This window comes from Nelumbo nucifera, chromosome 8 (genome assembly GCF_055504915.1).
Source record: "Nelumbo nucifera cultivar China Antique chromosome 8, China Antique-T2T, whole genome shotgun sequence".
NCBI classification, from domain to species: Eukaryota; Viridiplantae; Streptophyta; class Magnoliopsida; order Proteales; family Nelumbonaceae; genus Nelumbo; species Nelumbo nucifera.
In genome coordinates, this window is record NC_142656.1 from 4,328,542 (window position 1) to 4,346,897 (window position 18,356).

Here is an 18,356-nt window from a genome sequence, read left to right on the forward strand (position 1 = left end):
GACTAGTGTCTAGATAATCTTCCAGCTATGAGCTTCCAGATTGCGCACCATCACAAATCAACGATTTTTTGCCAAAAACCGGGTCAATGATAAAATGGAACTACTTGCTTGGACAGTTCTTGAGTCGAATGGTCTAGTTGTTGGAGTCAATGGCGGTTCGAAAACACTGCTCAAAAGAATTGAAATCTGTCTAATATACATTGGAGTGAGGTTAGAGGGGACTTCACTCCACATCTTCCATCCCGATTGTAAGTCAGCAGAAAGTACATGAGTCAAAAAAATCCCGATCCCAGAGTGATATCCCAATTGGTTCCCTTGCATAGCTGAGTTCGGATATGCTGACCACACACTCAGCAATGTGTTGTGATCAGCACATCCGAACTCTGCCATAGCTATATGCAATAGTGCAAATATTAGAAGCATTTGCAGCCGCACACCGGGAACATCGCCCAGATTTCTACGCGGCGGGAGATGTTTGCTGCAACCATGAGGTGAGTGTGAGGAGCGCGCTCTGTTAGGAACAAATCCGAATTCATTGTCTCTTCAGAGACATCCGAAAAAAGAAAATCCGAATTCATTCGAGAAATAATTAAACGACGGGAGGAAGCAGGAGTAGGGGGAGGTCTGGGACCAAACATGACTGGACAGTCTGGACTTCGCACTCATTTTCCGTTGGGCGCTTTTCCAAGCAATAGCATCCAGCATCCCAATCCTTTCATCCCACTCATGCCCGAGTTGAACCGTTCCGGCTCTGCTCGGCTAATAAAGCGGATTGGTCTGGCCCGTCACTTTACCCGGTTTTCAAACCATTGCTTTCTTGCTCTGCAGCCTGTAGTCCCTGTACTACTGCGGAGGCGTCTGCATACACCTTTCGCCTCCGAAAAAAGAGCGGAGATCAGTATAGTAATGGCGTCTGAGAGGCGAGAGGGGGCCGAACAACAAAATCAACAACATCAAACTCCGAGGTTGCAGATATACTCCAACCCTTGTTCTGGAGTCTCCCCTTTCTGGAGAGGTAAAGCTCATTCTCTTTCTCATTATTTCTTTTGCATTCATGTTCTTCTTTTATGGCCAAATAAAATTTCATTTCAAAAGAAGATCTTTGCATTCATGTCTATATGCATTAGTTGATTCAAACGGTCGAATTTATTGTTTTCTTTCATTCTCGTTGAATCTTTATGAATAAAATGTTGGCAGAGAAGTATGAAAGGGATGCTAAGAAGTACTGGGATGTCTTCTACAAGCGACATCAGGATAAAGTTTGCTTTTTTTCTTCTTTCATTAATTTCGTTTCCGCTACTACTACGACTAGGTTTACTGCTAATTATGATAATAATAGTACTGGTAAAATATTTGAATTTATTTATCTTCTCAGTTCTTCAAGGATCGGCACTACTTGGGCAAGGAATGGGGTCATTATTTCCATGTGAGTTTGAAAACCGCCTTTCTCTAGTGTTGGTTTCAGCTTTGGGCAATTCGATCCAAAGGGAGGATCTTTTTCTCGTCTAAAATTTGGTTACTTTTCTTGAATTTTCAGGGAGAAGGAAGGAAAGTTGTTTTGGAGGTAACTCGGTCAGATTCTCTTATGAAGGTTTCCTACTCTTTGTTAGTGTCGCTACTGCCCGTCGCTGTTGCACTTAAATTAACTGGATTCATTGATGGGCTATTATCTGATTGCAGTTTGCATCCATTCAGAAGGAACAATATTTGATTTAATAACGTTCTAATAGGTTTTCTGAAGTTTATTGAATTATGCTTGTTCCTTGTATTTTCTTCATGAATGAATTTAGACCTTTTAAATTAGTCGTGGATAGGAATTAAACAATCGCTTTGTGTTTGTTGAGATGAAATATCTTTTTTGAGAATGTCAGTTTTGTGGCGCTCAAAAACTACATTTTTACTCAAATAGAACTGAAGATGGTGAAGCTTCTTCGATGTCCCTGTCTTACATTTTGTCTTAGTTTATTAATCATGTAGCTAAGTAAAGTTTGATCTGGAGGCACTTCTATCTTTCATGATCTTTATTCATTTATGTGCTGTGATATTTTTCTAAAAGATGCTCCCTTTTTCTTCCCAGCTTTTATCCTTCTGATTGGAGTTAACTGTTCTGTTATGCATGTACTGCATATTATGTTGTTGATCACTAATGTCATTCTGCAGGTTGGCTGTGGCGCTGGAAACACTATCTTTCCTCTGGTTGCAACATACCCAGAAATTTTCGTTCATGCATGTGATTTCTCACCACGTGCCATTGACTTGGTGAAGGTTTGATTCTTTAGTTTCTATCTTAGATCTATTAGCAGCATTAACAATATAGGTATTATTTGGACATTTGACTATATTTTAGTATACTACCTTGATTTCTTCACTTGGGTAATTAACACACATTAGGAAAATGGGATTATTTGATATGAATGATATCATGAATGAGATCGAGTGAAATAGTGTAAATAAATTGGTGAATTTAGAGTGAGGTAGCGATGAATTGGTTGTGAGAAGGATAAGGATGAATGATCCACTGAAATTCTTCTTTCTCTTCTTTACTCCATCCATGTGAACATGGTGATTTTTTTTTTATAACCTTTTAAATTTTTTTGGTGCATAACATAATGTATACATGCCAATGTAAGGACAAACCCTCTTGGAAATGTGATTATGTTCCATACTCCCAGATGCTTATGAGCTTATCATTGCTTTTATCTAGACAAAAATCATAAAGTGTAATTTGTGGTTTATGTCTTGTTTCCCTTCATTATCTATTTATGATGTATATAATAATTTTCATGACTAACTACATTATTTTAATATCACAGACTTCCACCGGTAAATATTTTAGAAAGATACTTCATAACATGAACATGATAGGCTTTCTTGTTCATATGCCTATGTTTTTAGTTACATAGATGTAGGAGGGGTGGCAATGGGTAGCCAACATACACCCCCAGCTGAGTTTCTACAAACCTTGGATCCAACTATAAATGGGTTGATACCAGATCTCCAGGCACAGTTAGTAGGTGGCCAGTAAATGTTGAAGTACATGAATCCTGAAATTTATAGGAAGTATAAACCAAATTCATTTTTTTTTTCTGTTTATTTCTAACCATTTACATGCAGAGACATTTACAATTAGTGCTTTTAGCAACATTTTGCAAATTTCCACATATCCAATTAGTTCCAAACCACCTGTCACAGTGTCACATCTGGGAACCCAATAAGATCCAGAACTGATGCATGTAATATGGTTCAGATCTGGATATACATGGATCTGCCTGAACCCAAGCCATTGCCACTCCTATGTATGATCATGCCGTTTTTGTATATGCCACTAGGTCTTTAAATATGTATTAACTACTAAATCAACGTCTGTCCCTGGCAAAAGTTTTAGTGCCAGCTGCCAATCTGATGCAGCCCTCCTCGCTTGGGACCAATGGTGTAAGACAAGCTCACACTGGTAGAGTTGTTACAAGTTGAAGGAGCTAGAAGGGCAAGGGTAGACCAAAAAGGGCATGGATAGGAGTAGTAGGAAATGATTTAAACTCCAACAATTTAGCAATGGACATGACACTAAACAGAACAGACTGGTGATGCAGGATTCATTTAGCCGACCCCATATAGTTGGGACAAGTCTTGGATGATGATGATAATATGTCTATCTTGATTTTTTATATGGAAAACAGTCTATCAGTTTTATCATTTTTAACGAATTATGTTGCAGAGATGTTTTTTTTTTTTGATCAATAATATGTTGCAGAGATGTTTGATTATATACCACAGTAAATAAGTCAAGGTTGTAATGTGGTGATGGTGTTTTCTCAGTTAAATCTATGGCTGAAAAACTAAGTCAAGGTTCTAATGTAGAATTCCCTAGCAAGCAGACTTGGGTCCTTACTAGTCCCTCTAAGCGAAGTTTTCTGGTTTGGGTATTGGCTCTAGACAAATGTTTGTCTAGAACTAATCTGATTAGGCGTGGGACTCAGATTCCTGATCTGAACTGTGGTCTATGTGGCTTGGTTCATGAATCTGGTGATCATCTTTGCATTGATTGCCCTCTGTCTTCTAAGTTATGGGAGCATTTCATCAAATCAAATGGCATCAGCTGGGTCATGCCTTGATCTGTAAAGGAGGTGCTGTGTAGTTGGAAGCTTTCTGGTCTGAGTAAGAAAGGAAAGCTGGTCTGGAAAACAATTCCTGCAGTTATCCTGGTCACTGTTTGGTCTGAAAGGAACAGTCGCGTCTTCTGCAATAAAGATAGAGCTCCTGAAGACCTGCTTAAGACTGTTGTCAATAGACTTGCTTCCTGGTTATCTGTAATTTCAGAATTTAAAAATCAGAATGCCTTTCAGCTTCTTGAATCCCGCTCCATTTAGACCTTGTAATTTGGTAGTTCTCCTGGTGTTTTTCCACTAGGTTGCTATTGTATTGTATCTTCTCTCATCAATAAAATTTTACTTTACCTTCTCAAAAAAAAATTATATACTGCAGTAAATGGATTATTTTCTTACTGCAGACACATAAAGACTTCATGGAGGATCAAATCAATGCATTCATTTGTGATTTGACAGTTGATGACTTAAGCAAGCAGATCCCACCATCTTCAGTTGACATTGTAACCATGGTACCTGAGCAGAACTAATCCTTTATACTTTTAGCATAATCTGTTGCTCATAGAGAACAATCTTTTGGCGTTCTGTTGAATATATTATCACTTTGTTTTTTTCTTTTTTTTTTAAATCTTTGATTTTATTTAGTTAACCAGCTGACTTGTTGAGCAGATTTTCATGTTATCTGCAGTATCTCCAGAAAAAATGCCTCTAGTATTGCAGAACATCAGAAAAGTTATTAAAGTAAGGATGGTTATATTTTCTGTTAGTCTGTTACAAAATGTCTTAGATGCAGAAGTTGTGGAACTATTCATTTACACTGATTCCCAAATATTTTCCAGCCAAATGGTCATGTGCTGCTCAGAGATTATGCTGTGGGAGACCTTGCTCAGGTTGGTACAAATTTGAAACTTCTGATATGCTTATTGTTTGTCTATTACAGATTTACAGCTAACTATCTTTGGAAGAGAAAGCTAAGACTTCTGTGTTGTAGTGGCTTAAAATATTATCTCTGTTTTTGTTGAAACTCGACTCCTATGCTTGATGGATCTACTTGCTATGGGATTAAGTCTCAAGCCTGTAGCTCAACTGGTTGAGGTTCTGCATTCCAACCATAAGGGTGTGTGCTTGGTTCCAGCTTTCCCACAAAAAATAACAGGATGTAAACTTCAGTTTAAGATTTCTGTTCTTAGGACATTTTATGTTTTCCCCTGTTAAAAAGGCAAGGATGTGTCATTAAGGAGGTGAACCTTAGAACAAGGGCATCTCTGTAGTTTTCTTGCCATGAAAACCCTATTCCCAGCTCCTTCAGGGATGGAGCAAATATTCCAGGAGAGTAGTGGTATCACCATTCTTTATTATTTGATACCAGTGAGTTTGAGGGATTTGGTGGGAGCTGAGCTTTTATCAACTTATCCCTAGTTTTACAGTTCAGATTGTTTATTTCTATGGGATTTGCAATATATAACCAGGGGGAAGTCCTCAGATTTTTTTTTTTTTTTTTAAGTTGGTTGAGGGACAGTTCCAAGCGCCTATGGAGGTAGAATATCAACTTGGAGAATTGAGGTCATTAAGTTCCAGGCTAAACTTCTTGTTCATTTGGGTCCCAGATGGGCCAGATCTGAGAAATCTATTTTGCATGCTAGGGAGGAGTATTAAAGAGCAATTTTTTTACTGGGCACCTTTATTTCTGGGATAGACTTATACTCTTGTATATACCATACAGGGATCCCTGTTTTTCGGGTTAGAGTATGCATATTTCTTCCTTTTTCCACTCCTAGAGCTTTATACTTATTCTAGACTTCTTTTGTTGGAAACTTTTACTTTATGGTTAGTATACAGTTTGTTACTAATCACAATAACATAGTGGAACCATATGGAGGAAGAGGCAGGAAGTATCAAGGTTTGCTTTTTTTTTTTTTTTGATAAATATCAAGGTTTGCTAATTTGATAGTTTGAATTCTGGGAAAGGTGTATTAACTATTAAGAAGTGCTCTTTATCATATACCTTATTTTTCTGGGATAAGACATCAACTTTTGTATATTTTGTAAGAGTGCCCCATCATATGGTTTTAGGTTGTTTATATATTTTTTCCCTGTTCCTAGGGATTTGTGTTTATTCTACATTTCAACAATAAAGAATCTAGTGCATTTTTAACCTTTGTTACATGGATAATTGTCATGGATAATGGTAGAATATTTGAATCTGACATGCAAGGTTCAAAGTATCGATACAGTATGCCCGATATGGGGCATATCATATCGTATCTATAGGGGTCTGATGCACCTGTTTACATGTATTTTCAGGGACCTTTTTTTAATGAAAAAATATATATATAACCGAAATTTGTAAAAAAGAACATAAAAAGCGCATGGTTTAAATTACTGATACACCTCTGTTGACATGCTGACATGTACACAATTTGTTAGATTCAGAAGGCTTGAAAAAAATAAGATTTGGGGACTTGGTTGCCATACTTTAGTTTCAAGCCACTTATTGATGTTGTGTATATATATACACATATGTAGCTGCATAGATCAATGAAGAACACTAAGGAAATATATCAAATATTACAAATTTACCATCTAAATCTCTGTCATATACTAATACAATTAATAAAATTTTCTTGCTGATAAAAAAACTAAAATTTACTGTAAGAGTTTGAGATTCTTCTGTCACATATCATAAATGTGAAGAGCCTTAAGAGTCCCCTCAAGTGTTATGTCAATTCCAGTGTCTATGTGTGCCGGACACAGGTATGGCACCTATCTTGGAAGTGTCTATGTAATGTATCATTGAACCATATGATTGCATACTTCCGGATAGTAAGTATATTGTAGTTTATGTTCTCTACTTTGTTATATTGATATTGTAGTTTATGCTAATGAGGTCTCTAATTTTAGGCTAGTAATTGCTCTATTGAACTAAATGATGTTCCTACTGATCCAAAAAGATCTTCATTTAGATATTTTTTCCCTTGATACCATGTTGGGTATATTTTATTTTTCTATTATCATTTTCGTTTGCTATTTGGATCTTATAGCAGTTAATGTTGCACTTTTGTTTGTTTGTCCTATTTCTCATGATACAAAATTTGTAGGAAAGGTTTACCTGCAAGGATCAGAAGATAAGTGAGAATTTTTATGTCAGGGGTGATGGTACTGTAAGTCTTAGTCATACTGTGATAAGTTTTTCAAAATGGAATAGCCTTTTTCATTTCAATGGTCTCTTACATACATCGTTCTCATGTTCTCAGCGTGCCTTTTACTTTTCTGAGGAGTTCTTAACGAGTTTGTTCAAAGAAAGTGGATTTGATGTTGAAGACCTTGGTTTATGCTGCAAACAAGTTGAGAATCGTTCGCGGGAACTAGTCATGAATCGGTATGTGCCAGCTATCCAATTTTTCTATGGTGGATATTCTTTATAATCGCTCTCTTGCCTATATTACATTAATACAAATGTCGGTATTCAACACTGGCACAAGGTGTTGGACTCAGCAAGCCCCAAAAAAGTAGGGATTAAGTGATTCAGCAGCTATACTTTAATCATGTAATGACTGTTGAAAAAGATTAAATGTAGAAGCAAATGCAAAGAACTTGTAAGCAGCCGAAATTGATTGTACAAATTGACAACTAATGCTGAAAATTTGTCCTATTAAGTCACGGTTACTTAAATATATGTATTCAACACACAATGTCATCAAATGTCATGTTGGTGTTGGTGTCTGCACACACAAGTCTGACACATTTTGAAGTGTCAATATAACATGGATAGTAACAAGGTCATCTTAAAATAAGCCTGAGCTCAAGCAGTCAAATGGGATGCCTTCTATTTGCTGGGATTGTTGCTTAATCTTTGATATAAGTAGTGAAGTTACCCTCTAAAGAAATCCATCCTAATAACCCCAACCCTGTTGGACTTGAAAAATTGAGGTGTATAGACTTGAAAGTTCCTCTAAAATAATTGCTCAATGCATGCCAGAAATTGATGATAATGATCAGTCTTGTTCTTTTGAAAGAACCTCTTTTCTTTTCTTTTTCCCCACTTCTGACTCATCATTATTTAGTATTTTTTCCCTTTGAAATGAAGAATCTTTGTCTAATGTCTCTCTTCTAAGTGTTTTCTGTAATTTCAGGCGGTGGATCCAGGCTGTATTTTGCTTCTCTGATGGTTCAAATCCTTCTTATATTTTGGAATCTGGGAATGGGCCAGATGTCCTCAATGCATCTAAATTCAACAATGTCAACAGCAAAAAGGAATCTGCAAATGATCTTGACATTGACATTTCTGATGGTATTGTTGCTGAAATGTTTGGTATTTCACCATCTATGGATGAGGTAAGGTTTTATGTACCTTCTTTTCTTCTGTACTTTCTACAAATTTCTAGCATTGCTTGTTCTAGCAGTGCTCATAGGGAGGGCTGAAGCACAGGGGCTTCTGGCTTTCCAAAGTAGGCTCCACATGGACAGCCTATAAGCTATGTTTGGTGAAAAACCTGAAGAGCCCAAACTGTCTGTCAGTCATTTGAAGGACTGTTCACTTCGTCCTCTTTGAACTTAGTTCCTGTTTGGGAGGGCTGAAGCACAGTGGCTTCTGTCTTTCCAAGGTGGGCCCTACACAGACAGCCTTTAAGCTATGTTTGGTGAAAAATCTGGAGAGCCCAAATCGGCTGTCAGTTGGTTATATTTTGGGCTCTGCTTCAGCCTCTTTGTATAGCTTATCCAGAGCACCTCAAAGCAGCTGAACTAGCTTAGCTGAATGTTCAGCTCAGCCCCTCCCAAAAGGGCACTTAGTTGAATCTTTAGATTCCTCCCAAACAGGCCCTCCTTTCCAAGCTTTTAGAAGAGTAAATTTGGAGAACCTGAAGCAACTTACTTTTGGGTTCAATGAAATTTGACCTATCTTTTGACTGAATAAAGAATAAGTAAATTTAACAAGTATTACAACCACACCTTAGGGAAGAAGAGTCATGATGCGAAGCTTCGTTAGACCGATCAATTAGTCGAATATATATATCATGATATGCCTGCTCAACTCAAGTAAGCTTTGTCTCAACTATATACACAAGTCCTGTTCCACCATTCTACTCTGTTCAGTGCCATGTTATTATGCATTGTTAAAGTATTGGACCTTAAATTATATTATGGTATGCTCATAATCACTCTTTTTTAGTTATAAATTCTGAAAGTAATCAATATTGTTCAGCTTCACATCTTAGGTAAATGTAAGTGCACCCTGTATTTGCTTGGCATTTTTTATGAGATAATAACATTGTACATTTGCATTTACTAGATTGTTGAGGTAGATCTGAGAGAGTTCAGCTTCAGGATAAGAAGACTGCCCAAGGAATACCAGCACACCTGCAAATCCACAGGCTTGATGGTGTGGGAGTCAGCTCATCTGATGTCTTCTGTGCTAGTGGAAAATCCTTCTATTGTCACAGGGAAAACAGTGCTCGAGTTGGGTTCTGGCTGTGCAGGAATCTGTTCAATGGTTGCTGTTAGATCTGCGGACCTAGTAATTGCTACTGATGGAGATATGCAAGCGCTGGACCTGTTACAACAGAATGTGGCATTGAATCTTGAACCACCATTGCTCAATAAACTGGTGACAAGGAGATTGGAATGGGGAAATAGGGATCACATTGAGGCCATCAAGAAATTAAACCATAGAGGATTTGAAGTCATTATAGGCACCGATGTGACATATGTGCCTGAATCTATCACACCATTGTTTGCAACTGCAAGGGAGTTGGTTTCTTCTAATGGAGGTATCAAGGAGGATATGAAACCAGCTCTAATTCTCTGCCATGTTTTACGGAGAGTTGATGAGGTATCCATTCTTTCAACTGCATCTCAATTCGGTTTCAAGCTTGTTGATAGATGGCCCATTGGGATAGAAACTGAGCCATGCCAAAGAATCATTGGCTCTTGGTTCTCAAATACCAAATTATTGGCAACTTTCCAAAGTACAGCATTGAACATCATGTACTTCAACATCTAGGTCGGTTCTTGTGCCTTAGTTTCTTGTACTTTTACAGTTAAGGCTCCTACTTTTCTATGGTGAATGTCTTTGTGATTCATGCAGGTTGAACAGCATGTAAGAGAATCAAAATGCCGTTTAAACTGGCAGATCACAAGGTTTTTTGTTTCTATACTCTAATTACATCCCTTACATGCTGTCTGCTTTTAATTTTGTGCACTAAACCAACTAATATTTCACAATTTCATATAAGATTACTAAAATGTAAAAGACACCTAAATATTTTGCTTCTGAATTTGTTCTAACATAAGCCCAACTCAACTAGGGTTTGGTCGGATTGTGTGTTAAGTATTTGGGTCCTACGATAAAGCATTGTCGTTGGGCTTGTCCCTGTTAAATTGGCTGATTTATATTTTATATGGGCGAGCACCTAGCCTGTTTTCTTCCAAACAGCCAAGCAGCCCAAGCCTTTTCCGTCTTAGTCTACCCGCCTAGGACTCCAACTTCTGTCATCAATCTGCTGTCTTAACTTCGGTCATCAATCTTGCTTCAGACATTTTGATTCTCTTGCACTTCTTGATAATGTTGTCTTAGACCCCACTAGGGCGGATTCTAGAATTTGGACACCTACCCCCAATGGCATCTTCTCTTGTGCTTCGTTCTTCAAAGTCTTAAGTCAGCCCACCAGTCCTACCTTCCCCCCTTTCCCTGTTGGTGAGGTTCGGTGCAGAGCAATACCTCCTAGGGTTGGTAGTTTTTGTTGGGAAGCCTATCTGGAAAGAATCAACACTGGTGATCTACTCCAAAAGAAGAGACCCAATGCTTGCTTGTCACCTCAGTGGTGTGTTCTATATAAAGCGGATGGGGAGACTGGTTTTCACCTACTGGTGTCTTGTCACTTTGCGAGGTCAATTTGGGATTGGGCTTCCTCATTTGGATGCAGTTGGAATCCCCCATTAGACTTGTAGGGCCTTTTCTCCCCTACCTTTTTCAGGTGGCGGATAAAAAGGGGAAGGATAATGTGGAGAGGACTAAGGGCTGCAGTATGTTGGACATTGTGGGAGGAAAGAAACTCTAGGATATTCTCAGAAACCCAAAGAGGAGCAATAGATCTGAGGGCTATCATACATATTAGGGCGGACAGTGGCTGAAATATTTGGAACTATTCACAGATTACACCGTGGATGACATGTTGAGGAAGTGGGGTGAAATTGCAAATTGCACACAGACCAAGGCAGTAATGAATGTGGCTTGGACTCCCCCACCTAGTGGATTCTTGAAATTAAACTTTGATGGATGCAGTAGGGGAAATCCAGGGCAATTGGGGATTGGAGGTGTTTTTAGGGACGAAAATGGGGTCATCTCTGCCATGTTCTCAGGCCCAATTGGAGTGGGCGACTCCCTTAGAGCTGAGATCTTTGCAGTTATGGAAGGAGTCTGGAAAGCTGAGGAGTTGAACATCAAGAAACTCATAATTGAAGGGGATTCAGAGGTGGTGATAGGGTGGCTGACTAAAGATCAAAATGGTTTATGGAAATACAACAATGAGAGGAGGAAATTCATGTGGCTGGTGCGGGAGATGGAAGTTAAGACATGTTGGGTTAAAAGATCGGCTAATTCCCTAGCTGACGGTTTAGCTAAGCAAGGGGCAGAAAGGGATTCACTGTTTTGGGCTAAGTTGTAACTTTAGTGTCGTATTTTTTTCTTCTTTTTTTCCTTTTATGAGGCGCTTTGTGGCTCTTGGAAGATAAGTGTGTTTGTCTTCCTCCTGTAAATCTTCTACTGATGATTTAATGAAAGTGTTATTGATAAAAAAAAAAAACATTTTGATTCTCTTCCAAGGAAGAAAAAGTTAACATACTGTAGTAAAGTTCCTTGAGTCAGGTAGGTGGCCTGTAATAGAGATATTGTTATGGGTCAGGGTGATGCACTCCTGGAAGTTGACGGTAGTGGTCTATGAACTACGGTCACGTATGGTTTGTGGGAATAGGGGTCTGGAATTGGAATTAGAATGGCCAATTCCAACTGTTTGGTTGGGTGGAATTGGAATCTCATTCCCATTTTTTATTCAGGCATTCCCCATCTAACAGAAAGGCCATTCCCTTCTCTCTTGGGAATGAAATCCCATTCCAGCTGATTTTAATTTCCATTCAGATTCCTGTCTGAACCAAGCAGGCTATGGAAATAGACCATTTTAATTTTGATTCTAATTCTGATTCCAACTGTAAACCAAATGGACCCCTTACATATTTACACTCCTTGGCATATGGATGGTACTCTACACATAATAGTTATATAACTTGGCCTGATAGTGATTATCTTTGATCTGATGATAACTATGGGGGAAAATGTACACTTCCATGATGTTGCTTTTCAACTACAGGCCGCTTCAGGGGGAGATTATTGATTTGATTGTGGGGAATTTGCTGAATCATGAGCAATCCACAGAATAAACTATTTAGATTGATGAAAAATATACCACTCCGAACATTTTCCTTCAACTCATGGTTTCAATTATCACACAGACCGTTAAATAAAGTCAGTTCATCTCGTGGATGAAACTCGCAACTTGGGTTAAATTTGTTAACAATGTCTTACTTCATCTCTGTTGTTACTCTATTTAATCTTGTATTGGAATTGAATCTTCTTGTTGGGATATAAGAATGTTGGTTTGAAAATGAATCTGGATCTACTCCTCACAACACATCCCAGCTGTGCATTGAGAACCTCTCCATAAATGAGAACAAACAAGTACAGAAAATGTTCCCAATGTGTGGCTGGGATGTGCCGTGAGGTTAGTGTGAGGAGCAGTCCAGTCTCCTAGAAAATCTATTCATGAAAAAGTTCAAAAACTGGAAAACTTGTAACCAATCAACCGATATCATAAAAGTGTTAACCAAAGTGGTATTAATCAAAATTTGCAGTATGTTTTGATTGGTCAAACTGTCAAAGCCCTTACATAGTTAGGTTGTCAACTTATCATGTCTTTCCGACAGCATAGAGTTTTCCTCTTCTTCTTCTTCTCTCTCATTTTATGATTTGATAGATAATATTAGGGCTGCAAATCAATCGAACCAAATTTACACGGGTATATCTGATCCAATCCGATGAGAACCCAAAAGATCGGAATTTAATATGATACCCGGCAGATATCTAAAGCATCGAATTTGATTTAATTATCTGGATATTCGACTTGATTAAAATATCAAATTAATAAATAAATCATATTTTCAATTCGATTCAATTATGACTAAACGAATCCTCCAATTCGAATATGATTAAATTCGATCCATTTGCAGCCCCAAACAATATTATACAATTTGACGGTTTACAGTTTACACCCCGAAATGATGTGATTTCTAAATTTTATGCGATTTTTTATTGGGTAAATTTCTTAAACTATCTTTATGGTTTAGTTAATTGACAAATGTATCTTTACTGTTTTAAAATTGACTAATGCTACCCTACTATTTCTGACAATTGACTAAGTTTGACCGTACCGTTAAAATCCATTAATTTTCCATTATATATGATATCATGCGACTAATATATTTATCAAAAATCCCAAAAATACCCTTCCCACCTCCATTCCTAAAAAAACCCTTTAACCTATGTCTACACCGGTTCACCCCAATGCTGCTCATCTTTCTCTCTCTTATCTCCATGTGAAGAGTGAAAAAAAAAACATAAAAAGAAAAAACGATTAAAAAATGATGATAAAAAACAAAAGAACGAACCGAGCCTCAAAGAATCCAGATCAAGAGGTAAGGCTCGGCGGTGAGTAGTTTCAGAGGTCAACAGGTAAGGCTCCATAAGGATCCAGATCAAGTAATGAACTCCTACGACAGATAGTACCACCTATGCGCTTTCTCTTGGGAAATCGGAAGGGCCCTTCATTGTTCTTCCATGTCTTCAGTGTTCAGCCTTCCTAACTTCAGGAACACTTATCAGCCGAGGTTCCAAATGGAGTTCAGGCTACCGATGAGTGTACAAACCGATTCATGTCTGCAACTAGCCAAGTGCTCCACCTTTAAACGAGGCCAACAGCTCCAATTTTGTCTTCTCTCCCTTTTCTATCTACCTCGGTTTGAGCTAGCCTTGTACGTTGCGGATCCAGTGGTTGAACATTGGCACAGATATTATCATTCCTCAAGTCCCAGAACATCGATCATCTCCAACAAGTTGGCCGTCAACTTGTTGATTTCGTCAAAGGACCTCTCACCAATGGAGGCCCCCATCTCTCTTTAATCAATGGCGTTTGTGTTGAAAAATCTGTTAATCTAAAACCTGCATTCAAAGATATTGTTAATTCGGTATATAAAGCAGAAGTCGAGGCCGTCGATTTTGTGAATAAGGTGAGGTTGAACTCTCTCTCTCTCTCTCTATCTATTTCAGCTTTCTTTTAGAAATTTTAATCCTTTCTTCTTAACCTTAGAACAAAAACTGAAGTTTCATTTTGAAAATTTAAAGAAGAATGATGGGCAAAATAGTCCTTTTCATCCTTCCGTTAATGGACACTGACGAGAAAGGAAATATTAATCAATTGTCAGAAATAGGAGTAGCATTAGTCAATTTTAAAACAATAAAAATACACTTGGTCAATTAGCTAAACCACAAAGGATAGTTTAAGAAATTTACCATTTTTTCTTTACAATTTTGAGCATAATTCCTTTTCAGGATTTCAAGGAATTGAAGTAATTTTCACTGTACGTAACATTTTTCCTACCAGAAATGACAATGACCATGTTATTGGTTATTGCAAGTTAAGGTATCATTAATTCAGATCATGTAAACAACTCTTAAAGATTAATATTCCAATAAAGATTAGCAAATGGGAATTGCAGAAAAGTTATAATTTTATGGTAAAAAATATATCTGATCTGATCAAGAATTTTTTCTACGAATACGATAGAAAGTCATTACAGAGATCCATAGAATTACAGAATTTTATCATAACTTCATCAAGATTCTAAAGTTTTGGAACCAAGACGATATTAAAAGCTCCAGTTGTAAAGCTCGATCCATAGGCATTATTTCAAATTATTTTCCAGATAAAATATAGGTCATATTAGATATTTAAGTAGGAAAAGTAATACTAGATCTTGAGCTAGGTTTAGGGTTACAAAGATTTCATTTGTTTAAAGTTTAAACGTTTTCCAGTAGGCCAATAACAGCTGCTTCCACAGTATTGAAATGCACTTGTGATCTGTTCCTCGCCACGCTGTGTAACGGGTTACCTAACCAATTAAGCATGGTTTTTAAAACTGATTCGGTGACTGAACCGGTCAAGGGTCCGGTTACCAGGTCGAACGGTTCCACCATTTGAACCGGATGCTCGGCCCATTCTGACAAAAAAATAAACAGTCAAAATCGTTCGAACGGTTAGCTGTCCGATTCAGCGGTTTGCTGACCAAAATCAACAGTTTTGGGGAGAAATTCGGTTTTTGGGGAAAACCTAACCAGTTCCCCGTTTTTTCCGGTCCGACCGTTCGGTCCGGTCTGGTTTTGAAAACCATGCAATCAAGAATAAATACACCACTATTTTGTATTTTTGTATACATGGGATCCACGCTTATGTGTGATTGTGCTTATGATTGATTATGTGGTGTGCAGCAGATCCAGAGATTTAGGTTTGGGGTTACAAAATTTTCATTTGTTTAAAGTTCAAATGTTTTTTTTTATGGGAAGATCTATGACACAGGAAAGACATGGTATTAAAAGATTTTTGACCAATCAAAACCCACCCATGAATTTTATAAATAATACTTGATTGGCTATCACATTTATAATACCGATTAATTGATCAGAAGTTTTTCAGATATCATATCTTTCTTGTATCATAGTTGAACCCTTTTTTGATAGGTCAATAACAGTTTGTTCCATGGTATGGGAATGCATTCCCTGTCTTTTTCTCATACTAACCAATTAAGAATGAATACACTGGTATTTCACATGCATGGGACCTACTGTGTGGAACAGTGGCGTGTTTATTTGTGATCGGTTACATAACCCATGACATACTGTAAGGTGAATAACAGATCTGGAGATTTAGGTTTAGGGTTACGAGGATTTAATTTGTTTAGGCTGCGTTTGGAAATGATGCAAATAGGGTGAGAATGCAAATATGTAAAACGGTTTATGTAAATATAAAGTTGGGTTAGTTTTGCAATATTGACAAATTTACCTTCTTCCCAAACATGTTATTAGTTGCAATGGATGCAAACACAAATTCCAATAAAATATATATCTTTTTTTTATCAAAAACCCACTTGAATGCAAATTTACTTCTTTTTTATTGATGTAAACATGTATTGGAAAATGTGTTTTCTCTCATTTGTCAATGCATAAATGCATTATTGTCAAGTACAGGCAAAACTGAACCAATATAAATTTACTCTGAATCAAGATTTACACTCCATTTACATCCTTTCCAAATGCAGCCTTAAAGTTTAAAGGGTTTTTAATAGGCCAATAATAGTTGTTCCACAGTATGGGAATACACTTGGAACAGTATAATTATACATCGAAAACATCTTTCTATGAATAATAATATATAAATACAGAAGATGATCCCAATGCTGCAGTGTATTGTGGGAAAGGATAACCAAACTCCAGTGGCTTGTGATTGGTTACGTAGCCTGTGACATACCGTGTGGTGAGCAGCAGAACCAGAGATTTGGACCCAGCACTCTTAGCCTCTCATATTCGGATGATTGGGGCCCAGCACTCAATGGGCCCATCGTGGAGATTAATTGGGCAATAGCCGGTTTAAGTAATCAGAAATTTAGTTTGCCTTAAGCCTTTTCAGTTCACTTCTGAACTACTTGGATTGGCACTCAGCGCAAGATTTTTCTCTTTGGTAATTACCATGCTGGAAGAGAGAGAGAGAGATTTCCAGGTACTGGAAGTGAAAACAACAGCTTCAATCACTAATAAATTTACAATTCCTTACAGCAAACTCCAGTGCTGTAAGGAACTACAAATGGGTGTCAAAAACAATTAATTTGCCTCTCTGCTGACTCTGAATGCATACCTAGCTCAGGTGTGGCATTGGAAAGGAATTCCACCTACCTTGAGAACAAGACATGAGCCAGCTACTTGAGTACAACTTTGCTCAAAGTTCCACACAAGAGAGTACATTGTTTTACTGAATGATGATCACCTTTTTAAGGCCACCTTAAGAGGACCCCACAAGGGAAGAAAGCTAGGAAAAAAGTATGTAGCACCAGAAATGGTTCAATCAGCCATTGGCCAGGCTTAACTTCTAAATCAAGCTTAGCACCCCCCCCCCCTTGAACCAACTCATGGCCTGACAAAAGCAGATATACAAGTATTGAGAGACTAGCTAGCTATTTGCCTTTGCCTATACATTTCTCCTCCTAGCTAGCAGTTGCTATTTGCTTATAACCTTGGTAAACAAAACAAGCAAAGTGGTCTATCTAGGAACTCGATCCCTACAAACCCAGATTGGACTTGGCTAGTTTTATTCTGATATGATTCCTACAACTTTCATCATGTTTCCTGATATTGTCACATTTGACCTTTTTCTAGGGATGACCTTTGACCCTGTAAGACGTTTAAGAGTCTTTAGACCATAGACTTATAAACCTCATTTGAACTTTGAGCGAGGAGCATATACGCCCATCGATCTTTTACCCTAATTCTGATATTCTATGAAGTCTCACTGCAAGTGGGTCGAGCTTGATGACAGGGACGGGCCACTTTAAAAGGGTGTCATGTCATCTGCTTTCTGCTCAGGGAAGATGAAGGAATTCCGGCCGGGAACTTAATTACCTGAACTCCAGTCTCCAGCTTTATTTGATGAAGATAACTTTGCCCTACTAAGGCAGCTGAATGAGTTTTCATCCTAACCCAAACAGTGAGTAGAAAGGCTCCCAGGCACTCCCTTAATTACTAATAATAATCTCCAATTCATCATAGTAATTATGAACTGGGTTGCTTGAAATATATATATTGCATGCATGGACACACACAGCACACAGACACAGTGCAGATTATTAAGTAGTAAATGAAAAGAGACAACGGGGTTGGTGGTGGGTGACAGATAGAGAGTGAGCACACAGAGCTTCGAGCATGAACCTCCATGCAAGAAAAACCATGTGTGCTCACTCTCTTCTGTCACCTCCCTTAAAACCCAGATGAGAGAAGAGCGTGTATCACCTGTGCACCAAACAAAGCAGCCTTGTGTCGTCAGCTTCAATTCCTCCTTCTCCACGACTCAAAAACTGTTATAAAGAGAGCTTGATTTGATC

The 18,356-nt window shown here is 37.9% G+C and overlaps 1 protein-coding gene and 1 long non-coding RNA gene across 4 annotated transcripts; one reads left to right on the forward strand and one right to left on the reverse strand.

The window, feature by feature from the left end:
• The first annotated feature begins 590 nt into the window (after positions 1 to 590).
• Positions 591 to 10,272, forward strand: LOC104600653 (S-adenosyl-L-methionine-dependent methyltransferases superfamily protein). Of its 3 annotated transcripts, none has more exons than XM_019198337.2 (13): positions 591 to 1,015; positions 1,198 to 1,259; positions 1,376 to 1,426; positions 1,538 to 1,591; positions 2,161 to 2,265; positions 4,508 to 4,615; positions 4,773 to 4,844; positions 4,943 to 4,993; positions 7,202 to 7,264; positions 7,358 to 7,482; positions 8,237 to 8,438; positions 9,394 to 10,104; positions 10,189 to 10,272. In XM_019198337.2, the coding sequence occupies exons 1-12, from the start codon at positions 637 to 639 to the stop codon at positions 10,102 to 10,104; spliced, it is 1,983 nt and encodes a 660-aa protein (XP_019053882.1). In that variant the 5' UTR covers positions 591 to 636; the 3' UTR covers positions 10,189 to 10,272. The 3 variants fall into 3 exon arrangements, with proteins under 3 accessions (XP_019053882.1, XP_088749661.1, XP_088749662.1); XM_088893535.1 differs by having other exon boundaries at positions 593 to 1,015; positions 1,538 to 1,564; XM_088893536.1 differs by having other exon boundaries at positions 820 to 1,015; positions 1,538 to 1,605; positions 9,394 to 10,272.
• A 3,308-nt stretch (positions 10,273 to 13,580) lies between these two features.
• On the reverse strand, positions 13,581 to 18,356 carry LOC148789572 (uncharacterized). The gene is made up of 2 exons (XR_016079677.1): positions 18,265 to 18,356; positions 13,581 to 14,370 (listed from the first exon to the last, which is right to left on the reverse strand). It is a non-coding gene; the product is annotated as an uncharacterized LOC148789572 (long non-coding RNA).

Bases quoted from the DNA above. Each gene is read 5' to 3' on its own strand.
- LOC104600653 (XM_019198337.2), top strand. From the start codon at position 637: ATGACTGGACAGTCTGGACTTCGCACTCATTTTCCGTTGGGCGCTTTT. The intron at 1,016-1,197 runs GTAAAGCTCATT...AAATGTTGGCAG, and splicing joins AGTCTCCCCTTTCTGGAGAG to AGAAGTATGAAAGGGATGCT. The intron at 2,266-4,507 runs GTTTGATTCTTT...TTCTTACTGCAG, and splicing joins GTGCCATTGACTTGGTGAAG to ACACATAAAGACTTCATGGA.